The sequence below is a fragment of the Rousettus aegyptiacus genome, unplaced genomic scaffold, assembly GCF_014176215.1.
Source record: "Rousettus aegyptiacus isolate mRouAeg1 unplaced genomic scaffold, mRouAeg1.p scaffold_m13_p_6, whole genome shotgun sequence".
NCBI classification, from domain to species: Eukaryota; Metazoa; Chordata; class Mammalia; order Chiroptera; family Pteropodidae; genus Rousettus; species Rousettus aegyptiacus.
This window is the reverse complement of record NW_023416309.1, coordinates 13069611-13093655: the sequence shown is the minus strand read 5'-3', so window position 1 is coordinate 13093655 and position 24045 is coordinate 13069611. Positions and strand designations below refer to the sequence as shown.

The following is a 24045-nucleotide window of genomic DNA, read 5'->3' as shown; positions in this document are numbered from 1 at the left end:
TTTACCAGAAGTCAATGTTATCGTTTAGTAACCTTTAAATTTCCATATTTGATTATTTCATTTGATATATTTTCTTGTGCATAATACTAGTTTGAGATGGTACTGTATCTCAAGAGATGTAATAGTAAACTAGGATCAAAAGACTAGTATTTAGTCACAGATTTGCCTGCTACATTAGTGTTTGATAGCTTCTCCACTTCCCTGTATTTTATTTTTCTTCTCAAGAGCAAAGCAGTTATGTAGATAGCCAGCGTATTAATTTTCAGAAATTCTCAATTGTTTATAAAGTGTTTAATAATATGTGATGTGAGAGTGGACAGCATTACTTAGAATTTAAATTCTCCTATACACTATCAGAACAAGTATTAAAACTTCTTCAGAAGTATATGGTATATTGCTTTTTGCATTTTTCCATAAGGTTAGTCCTAAAGAAATTTTGGATTACACTCCAGGGATATTGATTTTTATTTAAAAGTTTTTCTTCATAAAAATGCTTTTATTGTAAGATGAATATAAGCACATGATCAAACTGTAGGAAATATAAAAAAGGAAAAGGTTTATATAAAAAATACTTTGGCAAATTAATTTATTTCCTTCTGGTCATTTTTAAATTTTCTAAAGAAAACTACCAAACATGTCGAATACATTTTTATATTCTGATAATGCCTTTGAACAATAAATATAAGGACATTACATATTATATTTTGGTTTTCATAAACTACAAATATTCATGCCTTACATTTTGTATTATGTAAACTTCATCTTAATTTGTTACCTCTGTTTTTAATGTCATTTTCATACATTGGTTTAATATATTTATTCACTTTGTATTATAGATATCTTCTTAAGCAGTCTTATTTTAAATTAATTAATTAATTTTAATTAGTTTCAAGTATACAGTACATTGGTTAGGCATCTATATATTTCATAAAACGATTCCCCCAATTGCTCTCTCCCTCCCTTGACCTTCTGCCTAGCCAATATATTAATGCTAACTTCATTTCCTGTGCTGTTCTCCCCATCTTCATGAGCATCCATCAGCTACTGATTTGTACTTCTTTAACCCTTTACTCCATTCTCCTACCCCCCCAAACCTTTCTTCCCTCTGTCCGTCACCAAACTGTCACCAAATTTGTGAGTCTTTAATTAGTTCGTTCCTTTTATTCCTTAGATTCTGTATGTAAATGAAATTATATAGTATTTATCTTTCTCTGTCTGACTTAAATACCTTCTAGGTCCATCAAAGCAATATCTTTTTCCATCCCCTTTCTTTTAGTCTATGTGTGTCTTTTAATCTGAAGTGAGTCCCTTGTAGGCAGCATGTAGGGGTCTTGTTTTCTAATCCATTTAGCCACTCTACTTTTAGTTGAAGCACTTAATTCTTTTCCATTTGAGGTGCTTATTGATAGGAATGTAGTTGTTACCATTCTTTATTCCTGTTTTTGATACATGTTTTTTCTTCTTAAAGAAGTCCATCCAACATTTCCTGTAAAACTGGCTTGGTGGTGATAAATTCCTTTAACTTATTTTTGTCTGGGAAGCTCTTTATCTGTCCTTTGCTGGATAAAGTATTCTTGGTTGTTTATCCTGGATATTCATCATGTCAAATAGTTTTTGCTAAGCCCTTCTGTCCTGCACAGTTTCTTTTGAGAAATCAGCTGCCAATCTTCTGGGTGCTCCTTTGATGGTAACTATCTGCTTTTCTCTTGCTACTTTTTAAGATTCTCTCTTTGTATTTAACCTTTGGCATTTTAATTTTGATGTGTCCTGGTGTAGGCCTCTTTCGATTCCTGGTTTTTGGGATTCTCTGAACTTTCTGGGGTTGTATGTCTATTTCCTTCATCAGGTTAGGAAAATTTTCCATCGTTATTTCTTCAAATAGCTGTTCAACATCTTGTTTTTCTTAAGGTACACCGATGAGACAGATATCTTGACCTTTAATAGTGTCCCATAGGACCATTCAATTATTTTTATAGTTTTGGCTTCTTTTTTCTTGCCATTCTGATTGAGTGACCTTGACTTTCTCATCTTCTATATAGGTCATTTGACCCTCTTCTTTACTCACTTTGTTTATTCCATATAATATATTTCTCATCTCAGATAATGTGTTCTTCATTTCTAACTGGTTCCCTTTTAAAATTTCTATTTCCATTTTTATATATATTTTTTAATCTCTTTGTTGAAGTTCTCACTACACTTCCCAAAAGTTAATTGAGCATCTTTTATAACCAGTAATTTGAACTCTGCACTTGTTCAATTACTTGACTCCATTATTTCTGGATCTCTGTTCTGTTCTCTCATATGGTTTGTGCCTCTTTGTCTTCCCATTTTGGCTGCCTTTGTGTATCTGTTTCTATGTACTGAGCAAAGCTCCTGAGTCTCCCGGTCTTATTAGTGTGGATTTGTGAAGTCAGTGTCCAGTGGCACAGTCCTGAGAGGGGTTCAGCTACAGGCCAAACTTAGCCCAAGCCTCTGCCCCTGTGGGGCCATCTGTTAAAATTCGGCAAGCAATCCTCAGATGCTGTACTTATAGTTGCCTCAAAAGGCCACATCAGAAACCGAGGCCAGCTGCCTCCAATGTGAGTCTAGGAACTGCTCAGCAAGGAGACCTGACTTCCTGAAGATACACCTGGATGTGGTTTGAGTGGGGAGTTGGGGGAGTTGGAATTTCAGGGAGTCCTCTGTGTGGAGCAACCTCTGTTCTCTAGTTTGATGACTTCTAGCGGTGGCGGTGCTGTCTCCATGCACTGAGAGTGGGGAGGGCTCAACAGAGGAACAGTGGATACCACCGGTACTTCTGTACAGAGCGAATCTTGCCTAGGCCCTCATTTGGACATTGTCTCCCTAAGTCCCTGGTGCCCTCTGTGCGCAGCTGAGTCGGCACTGATGCAGAGAGTGAGCAGGTCGGTCACTGCCAAAGTCCCTGCACCGACGGGGCCCCTTGAAGAGGCTTCTGCCACTGTTGCTGCCGGAGCTTCCATCCCTCTCGGCCGGCCACTTGCAACCAGCAGCCTCACATCCTCTCCCCATCCTACCTCCTGCTGTTGTAGGGTGCTTTCTTAGATTTCTCCTTAGTTGTATAGCTAAGGTGATTTACCTTGCCGTTTGCTCCTTGTTTCCGTCACAACTTTGATTTGGTCTCCAGAGGGATGAACAGAGCCTCTATCATCTACGCTATTTTTTCCCCTTGCCTTAAGCAGTCTTAAATTCTTTACTAGAATAATATAGCATTTAAGTAATTATTATATAAACTTTTATTATATTTCTTCCAAGATAATTATCATAATTTACTTAATCATTCCCCTATTTTTTGAATACTTATGTTGTTTTTACTTTATTATATATTATTATAGGATGAGCAACTCTTGCATATAGCGTTATTTATGATTTGGATTACTTCCTTAATGTAGAGTCCTAGAAATGGAATTTTGTGATAATAGCATATAAACATTTTTGTGATTCTTGATATGTATTGCTAAATTAATTTCCAAAAGAGTTCTGTCACTAGTAGTGTATAGTTATGTTAGCTTTTTCACATCTGTGCCGATGTATCATAATTTCCATTCTAGACTAATTCAATGTGGGAAATCTCCATTTATATATATTTGATTACTAGCTGATTGTTTCTCAACATTTATCATTTTTCTTTTGTTTATTGTTCATTTACCTGAGTCATATTTTTATTTTGTGTGAGAATATGAAAATGATATTTTAAAATACATTTAATAAAATCATTGAAAATTAAATTAATATTAAAATGTATAATATTTAAAATATTAAATGTATTTTTAAGTGAATATAATAACAATTTTTTTCTATTAAACATTTTTATGTTAAAATTTATTTGGTCTTATTTAGATATAGAAAAACTTTACATATTTTTATATTATCAAATATATGGTTCTTATTCTTTTTGTCTGTCAACTGGAAATTCTTATCCAGAAGTTCGATAAGCATCCAGTTTTTCTCTAGCATTTTATTTAAGTGCCATGCCTTCTGGAATTTTTTTTAATATCATAAAAGTGGTATATTTTATTAACTTAGGTTTTACAGGTAGATTGGTAGTAGGAAAATAGTTTAACTGCTGCCCTTTCAATTCTGTCAGCCTTTTGATTAAGGTGTTTCATATGCCCACTGTATTTAGACAAAGTAGTTCAACCAAAAGGAGAAAGTAAGAATGAATCTATAAAGTATAAAACTGCCACACTTCGCTTTTATAGAAAAAAATCACATAATGGAAATATTTAGAAGGTTTCTAAACTGTAAAGATATCAAATAGCTCTTTTATCCATAAACAACCTAGAAAATAGTTAAGAATTTTATGTAATCATAGTTTGGAGGTTTATTAATGTTTTAGCCTGAACTTTTTCTTTCTTTCATTAAAGATAACACAGTCCTTTATCTTTTCTTGGCATTTTCCAGTAGGTACATTGATAATTTTGACACAGACAAGGTAGACCATTCATAGACAAACAGAACATTTTTGTATCAGCTAGAAAATATACAGAGAAAACAAAGACATGATTTATGTGCCCAATCCATGAAAAAGACTGAAGGGAACAAATCTTGTCTCATTGCAGTTTGTTCTAAACAGAAATGTTTCTTGGTTTGTTAGTCAATTACTTAGGATTTTCATTTGCTTTATAGGTTTTTCTTCTCTCTTGTATTTCCTCTTTTAACACTATCCAACTGATCATCCAAACTAGAAACCTCACAGTTGTCATCCCTCTGCCACATTTTCCATTTCCAGTTATCACATGCTCTTTCTTCAACATCAGAAATAATTCCTTAGCTTGATCATTCTCTCTTGACCCTTAGCTCAGCATCTGATTTTCTTTGGTATGAGCTGTTTTAAAGGCAAGCAGTCTGCCTTTCTTTATTCTACCCTGTCCTCCAGACAGCACTATCATCACTTTTAAAAATCTGCCTTTTACTTGAAAACTCAAATCCAAAAAGATATTTGCACATCGATGTTCATAGCAGCATTAATCATAGTGGCCAGGACATGGAAGCAACTGAAGTGTTCTACAATAGATGATTGGCTAAAGAAGCTGTGGTGCATATATACAATGGAATATTACTCAGCCATAAGAAGAGATGAAGTACTGCCATTTGCAACAATATGGATGGACCTTGAAATAATCATACTAAGAAATAAGCCAGACAGAAATGTTGAAAATCACACGATATCACTTATATGTAGGACATAAACTTAAAAAAAAACAACAAACAAAGAAACAGAGACTCATGGACATGAACTAGTGGTCACCAGAGGGGAGGGGGAAAGAGAAAATAAATAAAATGTTTAAACAAACAAACAAACAAAACATTTTTTCAAAAAATCTGCCTTTCACACTAATAGTAAACAGATTTTAACAATTCCTAGTTGCCTACTGAATATATAAATTTATTAGCCTGGCAGAGTGAGTAACCTACCTTTTCTTTGTCAGTTTTTACTACTTTGATATTGACCTATATTTTAGTATGTGTTTAACTTGTTTTTTCTGAATATGTCATTTTTAAAAGTTTACCCTGAACTCTGAATATTTTTTTCTCCCCGATATGTCAAATTCTAGTTTTAAATGTTAAAATTTCCTTGCTTCTTTCATTTAGAATCACTCCTCTGCTTTGTGCTTTTTATTAGGTTTTGTTCTATATGTAATTCTTTTTAAATAATTGTATGGCAAATTACTACGTTTTTTTCATTATAGAATGAAGTAGACTTAAAAAATGTTTTTATTACAAAATAGTTTATATGCTTATTGCTTAGACAATTAAAACAAATGTATGTAAGATCCATAATTGCTTACTACTCCTGGGTTGTACTCTTCCAGGTCCTTTTTAGTACACATGTGTATGAGGTAATTTTGTAAGCAATATACATGTGTATATTGTAATTTTATTGGGTTATATTGTGCATCTACTTTGATAACAAGATTTCTAAATTGAAATATATGGAAAATATTAGTAGAAACAGGTCTATAAAATTTAAAAATTTTAACTCTTTAGTAGAAGCAATACAAACACTTAGTTCAAAAAACTCAGAGTGAAAAGTTAAACACTTCTTTCGAAGACTTTCAATTTTGGTAAGTGAACCATCTTGTGATTCATCAAGATTCATCAGGATTTATCAGGCCAAAATTTGGAAAAGACTAAGTTTGCCCATGACCACCCACTGCTATTTTTTTTTCTCTATGCATGTTATACTATGGCTTCTACTTTCTGCACTAAGGCAAGAAAAGGAGAGAAAAAAGTTGTCGCTTTTCACAAATGATAATTGTGTATGTATGGCAAAAGCAGATAAATCATTAGAGTTAATTAGAGATGTTAGCAATTTGGCTGGAAAAAAAATTGATATAAATAATTATATTTATAAATACCAGCAACAAATAAAAATAAGGTAAAACAAATATCACTTATAGTAGTATTAAAACAGGAAGTATGAAGAAGGGACTCTCAAAAGATATGCAGGCTTTATGGCAAAATTATGAAACTTAATTGAGAGATATTAAAGACCTAAATAACTAAATAAATACACTGTGATTATGGATTGGACAATTTGATATTGGAAAGATATTACTTTTGTGTATTTGTGTACATATACAAAATATTAATGCAATCCTAGTCAAAATCCTGACTTTTTGTTTTTAGACATCTAGTTTATACATTTTTTTTTGACATCTAGTTTATACATTTTTATGGAGATGCAAAAAGACCAAGAATAGTCAAAGCACTCATAAATAAGAACGAGGCGAAGGCACTTGTTATTTCATTAAGACTTACAAATCAGTAGTGATTAAGATAAAATGGACTTTGTGCATGGGTAGACATACAGATAGAGATATAGAGTCAGAATAAAGGGCCCAGAAACGGTCAAGCATATATATATTGTCTGTCTATCTGTCTGTCTGTCTATTTATCTGTCTATATAGCTGTGCTTCATGATGGTAGTTAGGTGTGTACTTTATAACTATAGCCATGTACTACATAATGATGTTTTTGTCCATGGTGGACCACATATACGATGGTGGTCCCATAAGGTTATGATGGAGCTGAATTTCCTTTAAGAAATAGGATATGTGGTTTAGGAGGATTTTTTTTCCTCTGACAAGAGAAATATCTGTGGGGCTTGGCAATAGATTCTCTTTCACCATAGCACCTTAATTTTGAGTACAGATTACATTCAAGTCAGTGAGCCACACTGACCTGTTTTAGCACAGAGGAGCTGGTCTCCCCCATCAGTACATTTTCAGAGGATGCTATAGCCCTCCCAGATCTAGCTTGATAGTCTTCAGAATACATTGCTGTAAATTCTTTGTTGAGGACTTCAGATCCTGTACAAAGATACAGGTCTACAGGAACTACCTTAACAGTACTAAGTGCTACTGCCCCTTTAATAAAAGCTTTCTGTGGTAGTGTGGAGCCAGCCTGTCCCTGTACTTTGGAAGTATTTTCAGGTTGTAAGATGTGAAGTATAGATAAGTTTTATTTCTTTTATCCATTCAATGTCAGAGAGATCCCTTTGTGCCACATAGAGTCAATGGAACCAACAAATTTCCCAAGTCAGGATATTGAGCACTCAGTTCTATAACCTCTCCATGTTAATCATGCTGTTTTTTAATCAGTACCACAAAGTTCCTTAATCAGACCATGGCTCTAACATGCAATCACCAAACAACACATTTCTCAGAAAATATCCCCATCTTTAAGTGATACGTGACTGTGTTTTTAAATTGACATTTATTTTTGATACCCTTAAGAAATTAATAGAAAATAACACTAAGCTAAAAAAAATTAAAAACTTCTGCTTCATAGAGCTGCAGACACTAACAGTTCTTGTTCTTAATTTGCCATTATAAATCTAAGTAATGTGGTTATACCCATTCTTGAATTAATAAATTTACACATATATTGACTCTTATCTGAAGGATGAAGAATATAGTGCAGTTATACTATTTTATCTCTTTTTCTTTCCACATTGCCTTATTTACATTATTTTATATACTTAAATTTTTCTACTTTTTGGCTTTAGGCAATATACTTAAAACCAGTTTTTAAAAAGTTAGTTATTAACATTTGAGATACTGGCTCTTTTCAGCTAAAAGAGAAAGAATTAGGGTGCCTTTCCTTTCACCTCCACTCTCCCTTCAAAATGTCAATGTTATATATAATGTTTTTTACATTCTGTTTCACAACTAATTAAATTAAATGTTATATGTTTCACATCTGCATAGATTCTAAAATCAAAAATGAAACATAATTGCTAAATAACTAGGTAAACATTATACTTTGTAGAACCAAGTAGTGTGATTGTTTGGATTCATTGAAAATACAGCTCTTCGTTATTAAATTTTTTGCTCCTTAAGAGAGAATTTTATATGTAATAGGTTTAATGGTTCCTCTTTCAATTGCTTTCTGGATTCCTTGTCTTTTCCAAAGTCATATACAGTTCTCACTGTTTCATTTTTTAAAACTCATGCCATCTTCTTTTTGATATTTCTTTTTGATTGGTACACCTCCTCCCTAGTAATATATATTTTTTCATATAGGGTAAAGGATAGGGAAATATTTTTCCTTTCCATTGAATTAATAATATGAGTGGATTTTCAATTCTACTTTTAAAATTCTTTTTTTCTTCTGTTATAGAATACAATATTTCATTGCCTTTTAGCATCCTATATCTTTAAGAAGTTTGATGTTATTTTGATTCTTATCCTTTTAGGTAATTTGTTCTTTCTCACTCTAGAAGCCTTTAAGGTTTTTTCTTAATATAAGAGTTTGAATATTAACAAGTATACCCAAGTATGGATCCTAGTTCCCACTCCTTAATAGATTTGCTTGTTATTTGGACAAATTTGTAGATTATATATATATTATTTTTCTTTTTTGAAACTTTTTTCTACTATTTCTTACCCTACATTATCCCTAGTCTCCCTTTCTGTCATTTTTTATTAAATGGATCTAGGGCCACCTGATCCATTCTCCATACCATTTAATTTGTCTTTTATATTTTTCATCTCTTATATTTTCTATCCAATTTCTGGGTATTTTCTTAACTTCAGCTTATTCTCTTCATCTTATTTTTTATCTATCACCATTTTATTGCTCAGGTCATCCATTCACCTATTGAATTTTTAAAAATTTTAACAAGGGTAAGGTTAATTTATAGAAATTATTATTCTCCAGTTGCTCCTTATAAATATAGCAATTAGGCAGATTTCCTTGTATTGTCTTTGAGAAAAAACTAGGCAGGTAGTGGAAAACAGTCTGGCAGTTCTTGAAAAAGTTAAACATAGAGTTAACATTTGACCTAGCAGTTACACTCCTAGGTATGTAATGAAGAGAAATGAAAATATTATGTATACAGAAAACCTTGTATGTGAATGTTCATAGCAGCATTATTCACAATAGCCATAGGATGAAAGCAACCCAAGTGTTCATTAGTGGATGAATAGATAAGGAGAAGTGATATATCCATATAATAGAGTCAGCCAGAAAAAGGAATAAAGTATTGTTATATGCTACAGCACATACAGACCTTGATAACATTATTCTAAGTTAAAGAATCCAGTTAAAAAAACCATACACATATATGATTTCATTTATTTGAAATGTTCCACATAAGCAAAATTACAGAGATAGGAAGTAGATTAATGATTGCTTCGGGTTGGGGAGAATGACAGTGATAGGTTTTGATAGCTGAAAGGGCATGGAGGTTTCTTTTGAGTTAACAAAAATGTTCTAAAATTGGTTGTGGTGATGGTTGCACAACTATGAATATATTTTAAATAATCGGATTGTAGACTTTAAATGGGTGAATTGTATGGTATGTGAATTATATCTCAATAAGGCTGTTACCAAAAAAAAACCAAAACAAAACAAAAAGAAAGAAAAAATATGACAGATAAGCTAGGAATCTACACAATGACCAGAATACAGGGAACTTTACCATGACAGTTTGGAACATTTAACCCATTTCTCATTTAGAAAAAAAATTGCAGTTTGCTGTCAGCATTAATTTAACATCACATGTAGAAATGCTACGTTTTCTAGGATTTGACATTTTTAGTGACTGAGAATTACTATGTTTTGTAAATGGAAATACCACTAATAAAAACTGAATGCTATGAATAGAATGAAGTCATTTGTTTCCAAAGACTATTGATATAGTAGAGTGATGTGAAAAGAATAATAAAAGTGAGATATTTTTTGACAAACTTTAGGGGTAAGGTTAAGACTGTAATCCATGAATTATCTCGGCATAAACGCTGCAGGTGCAAGCTCCACTGGCAAGTATTCTCAGAGCAAAAAGGAAATGGGTTAAACAAATTTCACTCTTGTGGTGTGATAGGAGTGGTTAGGCAGAAACATTGGTGTTCCAAATATAGTGTTTAAAGAAATCACTGTTACTATAATGTCTTCTATCACTGCTGTGTCAATTCTATTATATTTCCTTTCTGTTAAACTAGAATTTGTTATTTCGGAAATTTGTGGTCTGCATGTGGCATCTTTCCATGCTTTTTGGTGGTGGTATACTTTTGTTTATTTTTACGTATATAAAACATGTTTTTTGATATCCAGTAAGACTTAGAAGAAGAAGATTTCTATCTGAAATGTGAGGAGGTTCTATAATTTTTACACCTCTTGAACTGATAAGATTAGTAAGCAAAATTTTGGTTTTTACAGAAAACTTTTAGTTGACTAAATGAGGAGAAATACAGAGATTTCTGTGTATTAGTGACTAACGAATAGTTCTGAGACTGTGGTCCTGATTTTGACTCACTGGTATGCCATATATGACCTTTGTGTGGCAGTCTACTCAGGTACCCTTTCCCCATTTGTTAAGTGAAGGCATCTGTTAGGTGCTTTTCTTCTCTACAATTGATCATATTTACTGTTTACTTTGTTTTTGTTATTGAATTTTCCCAGCACCATCTAACAGAACTTCTTTTGTAATAGTAGGAATGTTCTGTATTTTGTGTTTCTAATATGAGCCACTAGCTACACATGACTGTTAAACACTTGAAATGTAGCTAATGTGATGACTGATAAACTGAATTTTAAATTTATTTCACTTTAAATTAGCTTAAACTTGAATGTCTATAGCCACATGAGGCTAATAGTTACCTTATTGTACCACTGCAAATGTGATCTACAACCTTTGAAAGTGGAAGGACCTCAAAGAGCCTAAAAAGTGATCACTATATGTTTACTTTGTCCATTCACCCTCCCTTTCTCCTCCAATCTCTAACATCATTTTTAGCTGATATTTAGTTAAAAAAGTAAATAGAAGAGAATGCCCTCTAAAACTACCAAAACTGCCCACCTGACTACATCTGTGTACCATATAGTTTGCATTCTCTATTGTTATTACGTCAGTAATATTACCGTATACAAATATTGCTGTCAGAAGTTCTGGGCAGGTTTGGTAATTGTGTTCACTGGCATCTCAGGGTTGGCAATTGGAAGTGTGGGACTGGCAATAACTCCATTTTCCCTACCCCTAAGGTATTTCTAAAGTTATCTTTTTTTGTATATTTTGAAATGTTTGAAGAATTTCACTTGAATGACAGGATCTACTTTTATACTTACAATTTTGAAAATATTTCCCAAACTGAAGTCTTCCTTGAATGTTGTACTTACATCCCAATCTCTCTCTTCTTCTTCTGATCTCTTGTTGTTGTCTACATTACATACATTTTGTTATTTGACAACTTGTTTTTTTCTAATTTTCTCTAGTTTCATTCTTTTGTCCCTCCAAAGCTTGTAAATCCTTTGAAATTCAAGCACATACTTCTACCCCTTGGATATCTCCAGAGCACCTAATATGTTAGAGATATGTAATAAGGAATATTGATTTGTGACCCAGATTAGTAAATGCCATCTAATTTGAGACTTATTTAAATCAGTGTCCATAGTCCTTTGGCTGGAGGTTTGTAGTAAGAGTTATTCTTCATACAGTATTTTAATTGATTTATTCAACATAATTATATAATTCAAAAATTTCACTAATTATGATTTAATGTGCTTTTAATCAGAAAAATCTCTTCATGACAACTAACAGATGCTAACTTTTTCTACTGTGATTTCCTTATAGGTTTGATGAACTTGTAAAAAAATTCAAAGTTGAGTATCATGCTGGTGGTTCTACACAGAATTCAATTAAAGTGGCCCAGGTTAGTAATTATTTTTAAAGTTATAAATAAATGGATTAAAAATAATTCTAGACTTTTCATCATTGTGCATAACTGTTTCAATCTAAATTTTGTTGCTATGGAATAGTTTCATTGGTTTTGAATTCGGATATTAGCAGACATTGCCCATTTAATCAACAAAAATTATTTTAATTGGTATTTCTTTGGTTACAGGTAAGCTTAAACATCTTTTAATGTGTTTCTTGTTTAATTAGATTTTTTCTTAATTATTTTTCAAGTCCTTTGGCTATTTTACAATTTTTCATATTATTATTTTGTAGAATTTCCTCACATTTTATGGATAGTATTTCTTTTTATTCCATAAGCTTAAACTATTTCTTGTTTGTTATTTGTACTTTAACTCTACTTGTAAAGGCTTTACTATAGCATAGTTTTTAGTTTTTTAAATGTAATTAAACCTTGTGGCTTCTACATTTCTTATAGTGCTTAGAAAGAACATTCCTATTATAAGATACTAAAGTTTTCTTGTATTATATATAGGAACATATATATCTGTATACATAAATAAAGGTATGTTTGTATTTAAGTATCTGTATGTCTATATCTGGGTATATTGTTCATATACATTTATACATATATAAATTTGTATATATATAGTATGTATAAATTTATATACCTACACCCATTTCTATATCTTCCAATGAGTAGTAATTGGATAAACTCATTTGACATATACTCTTCATATCACCAGCCTAACCTAATCTTGAGTGAAAGAGTTAGTATTCTGCTGAAACTTCCAATTATGAAGGACGTGAAAAAGCTTTACATACTTCTGGTTCTTAAACTCTGCGATTCGAAAGCTAGCTCAAAGTCCCACTCAGTACAGTCATGTCAACTCTGATGGAGTCAGGTCAGTTTCATTGATAAAAGCTTTCCCTTTGAATTTTACTAATTTTAAGGACTAAGAGAAGTGGAAAATTTGCAAGTAATGGTTGAACAACTTCTGCGTTTTGAATTAACCCTTAGTTGATTTAGGCACACAGTGTAATTATCCTCCATACTGAGGAAGCTCACATTTAATCATAGAGTTAAAATATTTTAGGTTGTAAAATTTAATTTTTAAGGTGGTCATTTGTGTACAGTGTCCTGAGGAGAAAGTCTTTGTCAGTTGATTTGTATTGTTGTAGAACAGCCTTCAGGTCACTTTGTGAGCTCAGGTTAATACTTTTTGTCCTTAGATAATGTAGTAGTCCATTCAGGCTGCCATAATAAAATAGTATGGACTTAGCTGGCTTAAACAAGAGAAATTTATTTTATCATAGTTCTGGTGGTTAGATGTCCAAGAACAAGGTTGCATCATGATTGGTTTTTGGAAAGGTCTCTTTCCTGGCTTGTAGATGGCTGCCTTCTCATTGTGTCTTCACATGACTTTTCTTCTCTGTCCACATAGAGAGAGCTATCTTTGGTGTTTCTTCCTCTTATAAGGATACCAGTTCTATTGGATGAGGCTCTCACCTCTTAGGACCTTATTTAACTTTATTTCCTTAAAAGGTCCTGTCTTCATATGCAATCATGGATTTAAGGCTTCAACATATGAATTTTCAGGGTGGGGACACAATTCCGACTGTGAAAGATATGTTATTTTTAATTTAATTTAATTTTAAATTAAGTTTATTAGGGGTAACATTGGTTAATACAATTGTATAATTTTCAGGTGTACATTATAATTTGACATCTGTATATTCTATTGTGTGTTTACCACCCAAAGTCTAGTTTCCTTCAGCTACCATATATTTGATCCTCTTTTCCCACTTCACCCTCTCCCTGCCTCCCTATATTTGACCCCTTTTACTCTGTCTACCTTCCCTTTCCTCCCTCATCCTCTACCCCCCGGTTAACCACTAGTCCATTGTCCATGTCCATAAGTCTCTGTTAGTTTGTCGTGTTCATTTTGTTGCTTTTAGGTTTATATCCCACATATAAGTGATCTTATTTTTAAAGCCTCAGTCTATCAAAGCACATTCTACTACCTTTTCAGTTGTTTCTCCTTCTAGGTCTGGGAGATTATTAGAAAGATCTCTCCTTTCTTGAGGAAGTTTCTGCCTTCCCAAAGCTTATTACTTATATAATTAATATCAACACCTACCTCCGTTGGATTTCTGCCTGATAATTGGACTCATTATTAAAACAACTAACACCTGTTATTATTTGTGCAATTTGTATAGTACTTCATGTGCATTGTAACAGTGTATCCTAGTAATGGTTTATTTGTTTCTTTTTTTTATCAAGGAAGTAAATGGAATTTAAAGTTTTGGATGGCTCATCCATTAGTTTTTTTATTAGTAGTATATTTGTGGTTAAAATCCTATCATAATTGTCAGACTAGCAATCTTTTTTTTATACCATAAGCAGAGCAATTCAGTTCAGTTCAGCCAACATGTATTGATATGTATGAAGCTCTATGCTATATGATAGACACACTGATAAACACGAAGTGTTCCTAGTTTACAAAATTCTTGCTTACATTTTAAAACTTAACCATTTTTCTTCTCTTTAACCACCATTCTAACTTCTCTTCTAACCTTTCTTCTTTGTTATTTATTAAATTCCTACTCTGTGCCAGCTAGTCTGTTATATGTTGGTGATGGAAAAGCTAATAATCAACTTAGTCCATATTCTTGAAGCTTCATTATAGTGAAAATGTATTTGGGGATAGGGGTGATAAAGTGGAAAGAGAGAACTATAAACTATGAAGTACAATATAATGTTGTAGGAGCAATCCTCTCCACCCCTAAGAGATAAACAAATTTATAAGAACCAGAATGAAAATATATCAGTACTCACATATGTGGGTTTTTTTAGTTTCTGAAAACAAAGGCAGAACTCTATATCTTCTCAAGTACACCTCTAAAGTGATATTCAATTCCTAGTTGAATCACCATAATTCCCATTTTCTCAATAAGATTTTTATCTCATGTCCTAGATTTTGGGATGTTTTAAGTTTGAACTTGGAAAACTAAAAGAAATAACCCAAATAGTTTTCCTCTACCCAACTTGAACCTCCATCCCCTGGCATAAAACTGGTGTATCGGTCTATCCTAGGTTTTTTTCCCCAAAGCCATTTATGGAGCCTCTCATATACTATTTATAAGAGCCTCACAGGGAGGCAAGGATAATGCTAGATTTGTTCTAGACCTTTTTTCTTTTTTTTTTTTTTTTTGCTTTCAAGGCAGAGCAATTCTGCTTTTTTTCCTACTTTATATGTTAACTTTAATGTAAAATGTAATTTTTTAAAAGTTACACTGCTCACTTTACACCCATTGGGATAGCTACTATCTCAAACATAAAATAACAAGTGTTGGCAAGGATGTAGAGAAATTGGAACTCTGTACACTGTTGATGAGAAGCTAGAATTACGTAGCCACTATGGAAAACAATATGGGGGTTCCTCAAAAATTACAGACAGAATTATTATTTGATCCAGCAGTTCCACTTCTGAGTATGCTATGAACTGAATGTTTGTTTCCCCCAAAATTCATATGTTGAAACCTTAACCCCCAGTGTGATGTTACTTGGAGATGAGGCCTTTGAGAGATTATTATGGTTGGATGAGGTCATGAGGGAGCCCCATCTGAGTGATTATAAAAAGAGACTCAGGAAGCTTATTCACTCACTTTCACTTTCCCTTCACATGAGGACACAGAAGGGGGTCATCTCCAAGGCAGGAAGAGTCCTCAATGGATTCTGAATTGACTGCACCATGATCTTGGATTTCTTACCTTCACAACAGTGAGAAATAAGTTTTTGTCATTTAAACCAGCAGTCCCCAATCTTTTTGGCACCAGGGACCAGTGCTCCTATTAGAGTCTAATGCCTGATGATCTGAGGTAGAGTTCAGGCAGTGATAAATACAGATGAAGCTTCGTTCCCTCGCCTGCTGCTCACCTCTTGCTTGTGGCCCGGTTCCTAATAGGCCATGGACCAGTACCAGTCCCATGGCTGGGGGTTTGGGAACCCCTGGTTTAAGCCATTCAGTTTATGGTATTTTGTTATGGCAACATGAGCAGATGAAGACAGGTACATATTCAAAAGAACTGAAAGCAGGGTCTTGAAGAGATATTTGTATACTCATGTTCGTAGTAGCATTGTTTCTAATAGCCAAAAGGCAGAAGCAACCCAGGTGTCTTTCAGTGGATGAATGAATAACAATGTTGTGTATACACACAGATGAATATTATTCAGCCTTAAACGGAAATTCTCACACTTATTGCAACATGGAAGAATCTTGAAGGCATTAATGCTAAGTGAAAAAAGCTAGTCACAAAAGCACTAATACTAATGATTCCACTTACATAAGGTACCTGGAGTAGTCAAGTACATAGAGATGGAAAAAATAATGGTGGTTGCCAGCGGGGAGGAAAGTTTAATGGGGAGTTAGTGCCTAATGGGTATAGAGTTTCAGTTTTACAAGATGAAAGAGTTCTAGAGATGAATGGTGGTGATGGTTGTACAACAATGTAAATGTACTTAATGCCACTGTACTTGTACACTTAAAAAATGATTAAAAAGGTAAATTTTGTGTTATATCTGTTTTAGCACAATTAAAAAATAAATAGATTGTAGAGATGCTTTGGTAGTGAAATCAGTCTACTGCATTTACAGATTTTATTTGTTTATTCAACAAATAATGAGGCAACATAACAAATGAGGAGCTTGGGCTTGCTCTTTGGACCTTAGGAGTCCATTTAAACTGGGTTTGAATTCATGCTTTGTCACTTTACTGCCTATGAAGCCATGATCAATTTACTCTACTTATCTGAGCCTTTCCTATATAAATGTGGAGGGTAAAGCTTCTCAGATGGATGTTGTAAGAATTAATGAGATAATTGAGTTAAAAAAAGTATAATATTTTTTAAAGAAAGTTTGGAAACCACCTGGGTTGAAGGCTTTCCCCTCCAATTTATCTGAGTTTTCTTCACGGTAACAAAACTTACCTATTCATGGACAGAACAACTGGATTTGTGGCTTTCATCCGCTTAAAAGTACTTATTTCAATCTAGCCCTTAATTGAACATCTTGTTGTAATATTTTGAGAATATTTTTTCTTTCCATCTGTTTGATGATCCAACTACATAATTGCCAAATTGTTAATTTATGATGAGGATAGCCACACAGTTTCGAAAAACATTCCTTTAGAAGGAATATTACTCAGATTTCATTGGTAGTCATTAATAGGAAGAACTGATTCTTTTGTATATAAAGCACATATTTATTGAGCATCTGCTACATTTTAGCCATTGTGCTAGGTAGTTACTGGTAACCTAAGTTGTCTAAATTTTGAGTGAAATATGAAAAAAATGTTTACAGTCTTAGAGTTAGAAAACCTTATATATTAGTCTTGGTGTATTTAATGTGGTGAGTGAACGAGGACATTGAATTTGGACTTAAAGCTGTCTAAAAACTCCAGGCAAATGGAATTGAAAGGAGTTGATAGGGACAGCCCACCAGGGAAGGTGCTGGATTTTGTTCGTCTTAGTGTGTTTGGTTGATTTGGGGCTATTGTTGTCTTTTCTTATCCGCTTGAATTATTTTAACCCCAGAAAACAACTGGATTATAGCTTTCCATTTCTCTGTTACTCTAGATTATTGAAGAAGCAAATTTTGGGCAAAAATATTAGTCCAGTAGAGCTACACTAACTGAATATCTGTTAGATACTGTGAACCGTAGATATAAAATAGAATAAGATCTATAGTAAGAATTCAATCATCATTCAATTATCCATAATTATTTCATATATATATATATATATATATATATTTGGTGTATACCGTGTGTAATATGTGTTTTCTGTAGTATATATTTTGAAAATATTCAATGCTTATGTGAAGATAAGGAAAACAAACAGGATGGATAAAATTTATAGATAGTAAATTGGTAGCTTCAAAGATAGTCAAAACTCATGGGATATTTTAAGTATAGATAGTAAATAAGCAAGTAGTTTGGAAAGCAGGCATATTCAACAAGATGTGTTAAATACTAACAGCAGCCAAGTTTGTAACCTTGTCTAGTTGCTAAAGATAGAATAAAGCAAAAGTGTGTTGTAACAAACAAGATTATTACCCATAAATAGAAAGGGATGGAAAGACCGTATCATGATCATGTACCACTGGGCTGACAGTTATATTACCCTCAAACTGATCACTCATCAGTGACACCTAGTTTGTTCTCATTCTGGCCCCACATGCATTATACCCAGGAGGAGCACTTTATAATGCAGAGCTCATTCCTTCAGATCTTACCAACAATCATACTTGGATACCTCAAGTGATTGGCAAATTCTGTCAGCATGAAAATGCTCATATTACTCTTAGATACTTTGATTCGCTAAATAACGTTCTTGAAGAGTTTAATGAAACCACTGGCAACATAAAACAAAATATTGTTCATATCCTGTCCAAATACAATTCTATACTTTTCTTATCTGCATATTTGACAGATTACAAATTTAAATTTTGGCAAATTTCATTTAGTGTAAACTTCTTATTAACGAAAATAAAATGATCTTATCTGCTAATTATCCTCTATTCCTTACATAAAACACTGTGGAAAGGAAGTGTGATTTGCTACCTACGATATTGATGTTTTTGTGTTGAACGCTTTGGTCACTTTTCAATTTTTTGAAAATATATAGAAGTACTTAATGTGATTTTTGACTTTAAAGATATGGAAAGAGATAGCCTCCTTGGACATGGCCTAAAAGATGGCTATACTTATTACTGGACTTAGATAAGATGTCTTGCAGGAAAATAATTTTAAAACAGGAGATGAGAAGAATGTCTTTGTCTAATTTGGTAATATGTTGAAGATGACAATGGGAAAAAAGACTACAGTAAAAACAAAAATTTATATACCATTTCTTCTTAAGTGTTTGATGATATTTGAATAGGCCCTACGTAGGCTAGGAAAAAACTCATACAAGTGACTCATTTTTGTGTAATATGACTGCTGTATAACTTAAGTGGGGGGAAAGGTTGCCACAAAAGGGCAGGCAAATTAAATTAGGCTTTCTCCGTTTCTTTACTAAAACTGTAACTTATTTGGAATTCACTTTTGACAGCAAAAATTGAATTTACCCATGTGCTTCAGAGTGTTTTGAAATGATGTTCATTTCAGAGATGGATAGCATACATAATGAATCTATAAATGTAAAGGACATGATTGATAAACAGTTGGAATATCAAAACAAGCATTTAGATTCAAGGTAGGTAGATATTTTGTAGAGCTAGAAACTAATTCTTATTATCTAAATACCAGCTGTTGCTAGTAAGTAAAATTCTAAGTATTTCATTCTTAAATGCTTTGGTTGAAAGAATAATTAGCTTGATGTCATCACATTGGACTGACACCAAGAATGTGGACTTGATAAGAGCAGAGCTGTAAGTCAAAGTGAAATTTTCATTTTACTGTATTCAGTTTTACCACACATAAAAGAAGGATGTCCTAATGGTTCCAGTCACTTCAGAGAAGTACTATTCGAAAGGAAACACAGTAACACTATTCTGTTATGTCATGGGAGAAATGAAAAATGTCGTTATTTTTCACTAAATATTGGTAATATCTGTTTAATCCAACTTTACTTTTATTTTAAAAAATCTTACATATATGTATGTTAAGAATACACAATATGGTCTAAAATTAAATATTCAATAAAGAGTTAAGAAGTTAAAATAAGTTGTATCTATTTTAACAAAAGAAACAGTGATTATTGTATTTTCTCATAGATATTATTTGTTTAATTAGTCCTGCTTTTAATTATTAGTAATTGCAATTAACTGTTTCTATTGTTTTATTTAACTAATAGCACTTATGTAACAGAAAAGTAAATAATACAGAATAATATTTAATTTCAAATGAGTACTATATTGGTTTGGTTGGGCCACCACAGCAATGCCAGATTGAGTAGCTTAAGCAAAAGAAATTTACTTTCTCACAGTTCTGGAGATAAGAATTTGAAGATCAAGGTGTCAGCAGCTTTGATTCCTTCTGAGTCCTCTGTGCTCTTGCTGCCTCTTCACATAGTTGTCCCTCTGTGCACAGCCCTAGTGTTTCTGTGTGCATTCTTACCTATTTTTATAAGGACACCAGTCCGATTGGATTAGAGCCCACCCAAAGGGCCTCATTTGAAATTCATTAGTTCTTTAAAGGCCCTCACTATTAGATTTTCTTTCTTATTCATATATACACAGTAAAATCATCAGTAATGGACTTGGTTTTTTTCTCCACATAAGCATTAAACATTTTGTTTGGACTCTTCTTTAATTCTTAGATCCTTATTTCTATCTTTTAATTCCTAACCTTGTTCTTTGATCACTGACTTTCCAATCTTCCAGTTTTTCATCTTCAAGTTAGATAAACCTCCATATGTGTGTTTAACTTCTAGTGAAATTTTAAACCAAGTTTTTGTTTTGGTTTTTTAAATTAAATTTGAGAGGACTTTGTAAGTACTAGTATGTTTATGTTTTTACACAGGATTGCATGGGGGTAGAAGATCAAAATCTGTAATTAGGAGCATAGTGTCATCTCTACTAACTAAAGAAAAATGGAGGAGAGAAGGCTGTTTGGCAGGAAACACATACAAATTTAAGGATTTCCATGAAACGATCAGGAGTCTTCCAAAGAAAGAAATATTATTTTATCCCAAAGATCTAAAGATCTTTGCTTTAAATAGAAAAATATACTTTATTTAGAAAGATGACAATTATTAAAGTAATAGGAAAATAGTTTCTCTGGATTATCTATTTGAAAAGCCTTAGGATTGCATGGGGAGAAGAGTTATTTGTTTTTTAAATGCAAATGTCATGTAATGAATCATTTTTCAGAATTCTGTTTTAAAGCTTTCTGGACCTCTGTGTACATTGAGTTCCTAAAAACATTTAAAAAACATTTAAAGAATTCTGTTTGAGTCAATAAAAGCATGTTGAACCAAAAACTGTAAAGGTGATATTTCGAGAACCATGTAGCAAGCATTTCTAATTGAGTCATAGTATTTAGAAATTAAAATTGATGAAAAGGAAGAGCCTCATCTTTCTTTTCTAGACCTTTTTAATAAAATATACAAGATCAGTTAATTTGTTGGTTTTCCTGTATTAATAAATATTTCTTATTATCTCTTTTGTGACCTATTTCACCTGAAAAAGTTAGTTATTAAAAGGCTTTTTTATTAGACATCCCTCTGGGAATCTGGGAACAGTTCAGACTGCTTAGATCTAAAAAGAAGAAATGGCATTGGAGTGATCAAAGAGAATTCTCTGATATAATGCCTTGCCCCTGGAACAATTGTAGAAATGTCAATAACACAACTGTATTTATAAATATCAGAGCAGGATGTGGCAGATGGTGATACAACACAGGGTCTCGTGAAACTGTTATGTCGTTAAAAAGGAGGTTCCTGTTAGTACCAATGTTAAGATTAATGAATAATTTTAAGTAACTTAGGTCTTGCAAAATAAAGTTGACTATTTATATTGTGATTTCTCCTTGCAGTTGAAAAAAATATAAATATGAATTAATATCTCCCTTTAGTACTTTTTTTCTTTGTTGAATTAGATTGTGCGTGAGAGACTTTAGTAGCTAAAATAAGGTGAAGAAAGCAGTGTTTTGTTTTTCTAAATATTTTTAATGTGTGACATTCTTCTAAGTAATGTCAGATTCTTTAATGTTAAGCAAAGTTCCATATTTTATATTTTCCTTCCTACTCCCCTCCCTTCCTTTTTTCTCCCTCCCTTCCTTCTTTCCTTTTTTTTCCAGTTTTTTTTGTCCTTTAAACCTTGTTTTATACTTTGTATTAAAATATTCTTTTGCCACTATTAGTAAAACATACTTTTAGTTTTGTCTCAGTGACGCGATGGTTAAACTCAGTGGACTGAGGTTATCTAGTATAAATCTACACATACATGTTATAATTATCCACTTTATTTTTAAAAAGGCATACTTTTACCCCTGTGAACCTTAATGTGGTGCATTGTCCCAGGATATGCCATTAAATCTGTATACAATTTGAGATTGTGGCTCTCCTGCCTAGCAGCAAAGCTAGAAGAGCTTCAGTAGGAGTACTAGATGTGACGGGACTTAATTTCAACCAGAGGATAAAACTCACCTTAGTTCCATTCCTTTTCATTATATTTTGGAATTAAAATTTAGAAACTTAAAAAAAGGTCTTGTAATTAATATTCGTTTTATTAAACCGAAAAATAAAGTCAGACTTCTGGGGAAAACACATCTCATTTGTTTAGTTGATTGGACTTTGAGGATGATCTTTACCCATTAAATTATATAGTGGTCCTGTCAGCTGCTGTGTTTTTTAAAGAAAAGCTTTTCTGGAGTATTCTATGTTCTTTGGTACTTTTGGGGATGAGATACGTGAGATAACAAAGTAAGAAACCAAATAGTCTAAATTTTAGCATAGCATAGTGATGAGGGGCAAAGAGGATGTGCTGTGGAGTTAAGCAAAGCAGTGCAAGTATAAACTTGGGCAAGTCACCTAACCTCTTCAAGTTTTAGCTTCCTCTTTAAAATAGGAATAATCAAAGTACTGTTACAGGCTAATTTATTTTAAAGGGTAAAATCATAAACTCATAGGTATAAAATGAACACAGGTCAACAGTTTCATGTAATTCATAATTAATGAGTGAACAGTAAGCTGTTACAGCTGATTTAGAGGAGCATTCAAAGATGGGAGACCTGTGTGGTTCATGAAATTAACCTCCAGATGTTACAAAACTGACTTTGTGTTGGATGGCAGATTTCACTAGTCTCTCTACAGGGTCATTTTATTTATGGATTTATAAGTAAGGATTATTGCTATAAGTAATGTATAATTTGTAGACTCATAGAAATAGCTCAAACATGATAAAAATTGAGTAGATAACCTAGAAGGCGGTGTCTGCTCTAAACAATGCTTAGGTCTCCACTGATGATATCTACAATCTTTTTGGTTCATTTCAAAATATTTCACAGATTTTTTTTTTGATGGCAGCTAACCCAATATGGTGTTGTTAGAATTAAATGATATAATATGAACAATATATAGTCCAGTACTTAATAATAGCTTATTGAATTGTAGCTACTATTACATTCTGAAAAATGTGTATGGCAGATATTTTCCATTAATTGAATTAAGCTGGATGTATATTTTCAACGATTTGATAAGAATATGTTTAAAGCAGTAAAAGATACCAGATTTTCTTTCCTTCACAACTATTTATCTCAAAACTATTTTTTTCAAAATTTGAAAATAAGGTTATAGGGCCGAAAACTGGTCAATGGATTGGTGGTATTAGAAGTCGAATAAAATTTCATCCCTTACTGAGTTCCTGAACATTTTATTTGGTTAGCTAGTTCGTTTTGGTTAGTGACTTGGAAATTCTTTGTTGTCTACTGTTGTTGGAAGATTTGTTGGTTGGCTGGGGTTGACAAGGGTTATTCATTCATAGTTGTTAATTGAATGTAAAAGAAAGGAATTGTTAGTCTCTTCATATCTGAGTTTGGTATTTATTATATAGATGTAGTTTACATATATTTTATGTTATTTATATACTAATTTAAATGTTCTAAATAAGTTTTTATTTAAGGAAACTTAAAGTAAATTCCTTTGTAAAGAAACAGTCTTTTAAAGAAGGAAATAATGATCAATCTCTAGTTATTCACCTAAGGCAGTTTTGTAAATGTTTATTTTCCATAGCACATTCCTAATTCTGTAGTGTATATTTGATAATTTTCCTGAATTTCTTCTTAGGTTTTCATGTTAGCATTTAAGCTAAGTAAGTATCATAAAAATTTCAGAGCATGTTGTCAAAACCAGTTTTGACCCTAATCAGCCTCTTTTTTCCT

At 32.6% G+C, this 24045-nt stretch overlaps 1 protein-coding gene across 5 annotated transcripts in view; it reads left to right on the top strand.

Annotated features, from left to right (window-relative positions):
- Positions 1 to 24045, top strand: part of ADK (adenosine kinase) — a 448271-nt gene that overhangs the window by 144499 nt on the left and 279727 nt on the right. For all 5 annotated transcript variants that reach the window (XM_016130815.2, XM_016130816.2, XM_016130820.2 and 2 more), the window contains one exon: positions 12098 to 12176. In XM_016130815.2, the coding sequence (XP_015986301.1) occupies positions 12098 to 12176 (79 nt within the window). The remainder of the gene's footprint in view (positions 1 to 12097; positions 12177 to 24045) is intronic.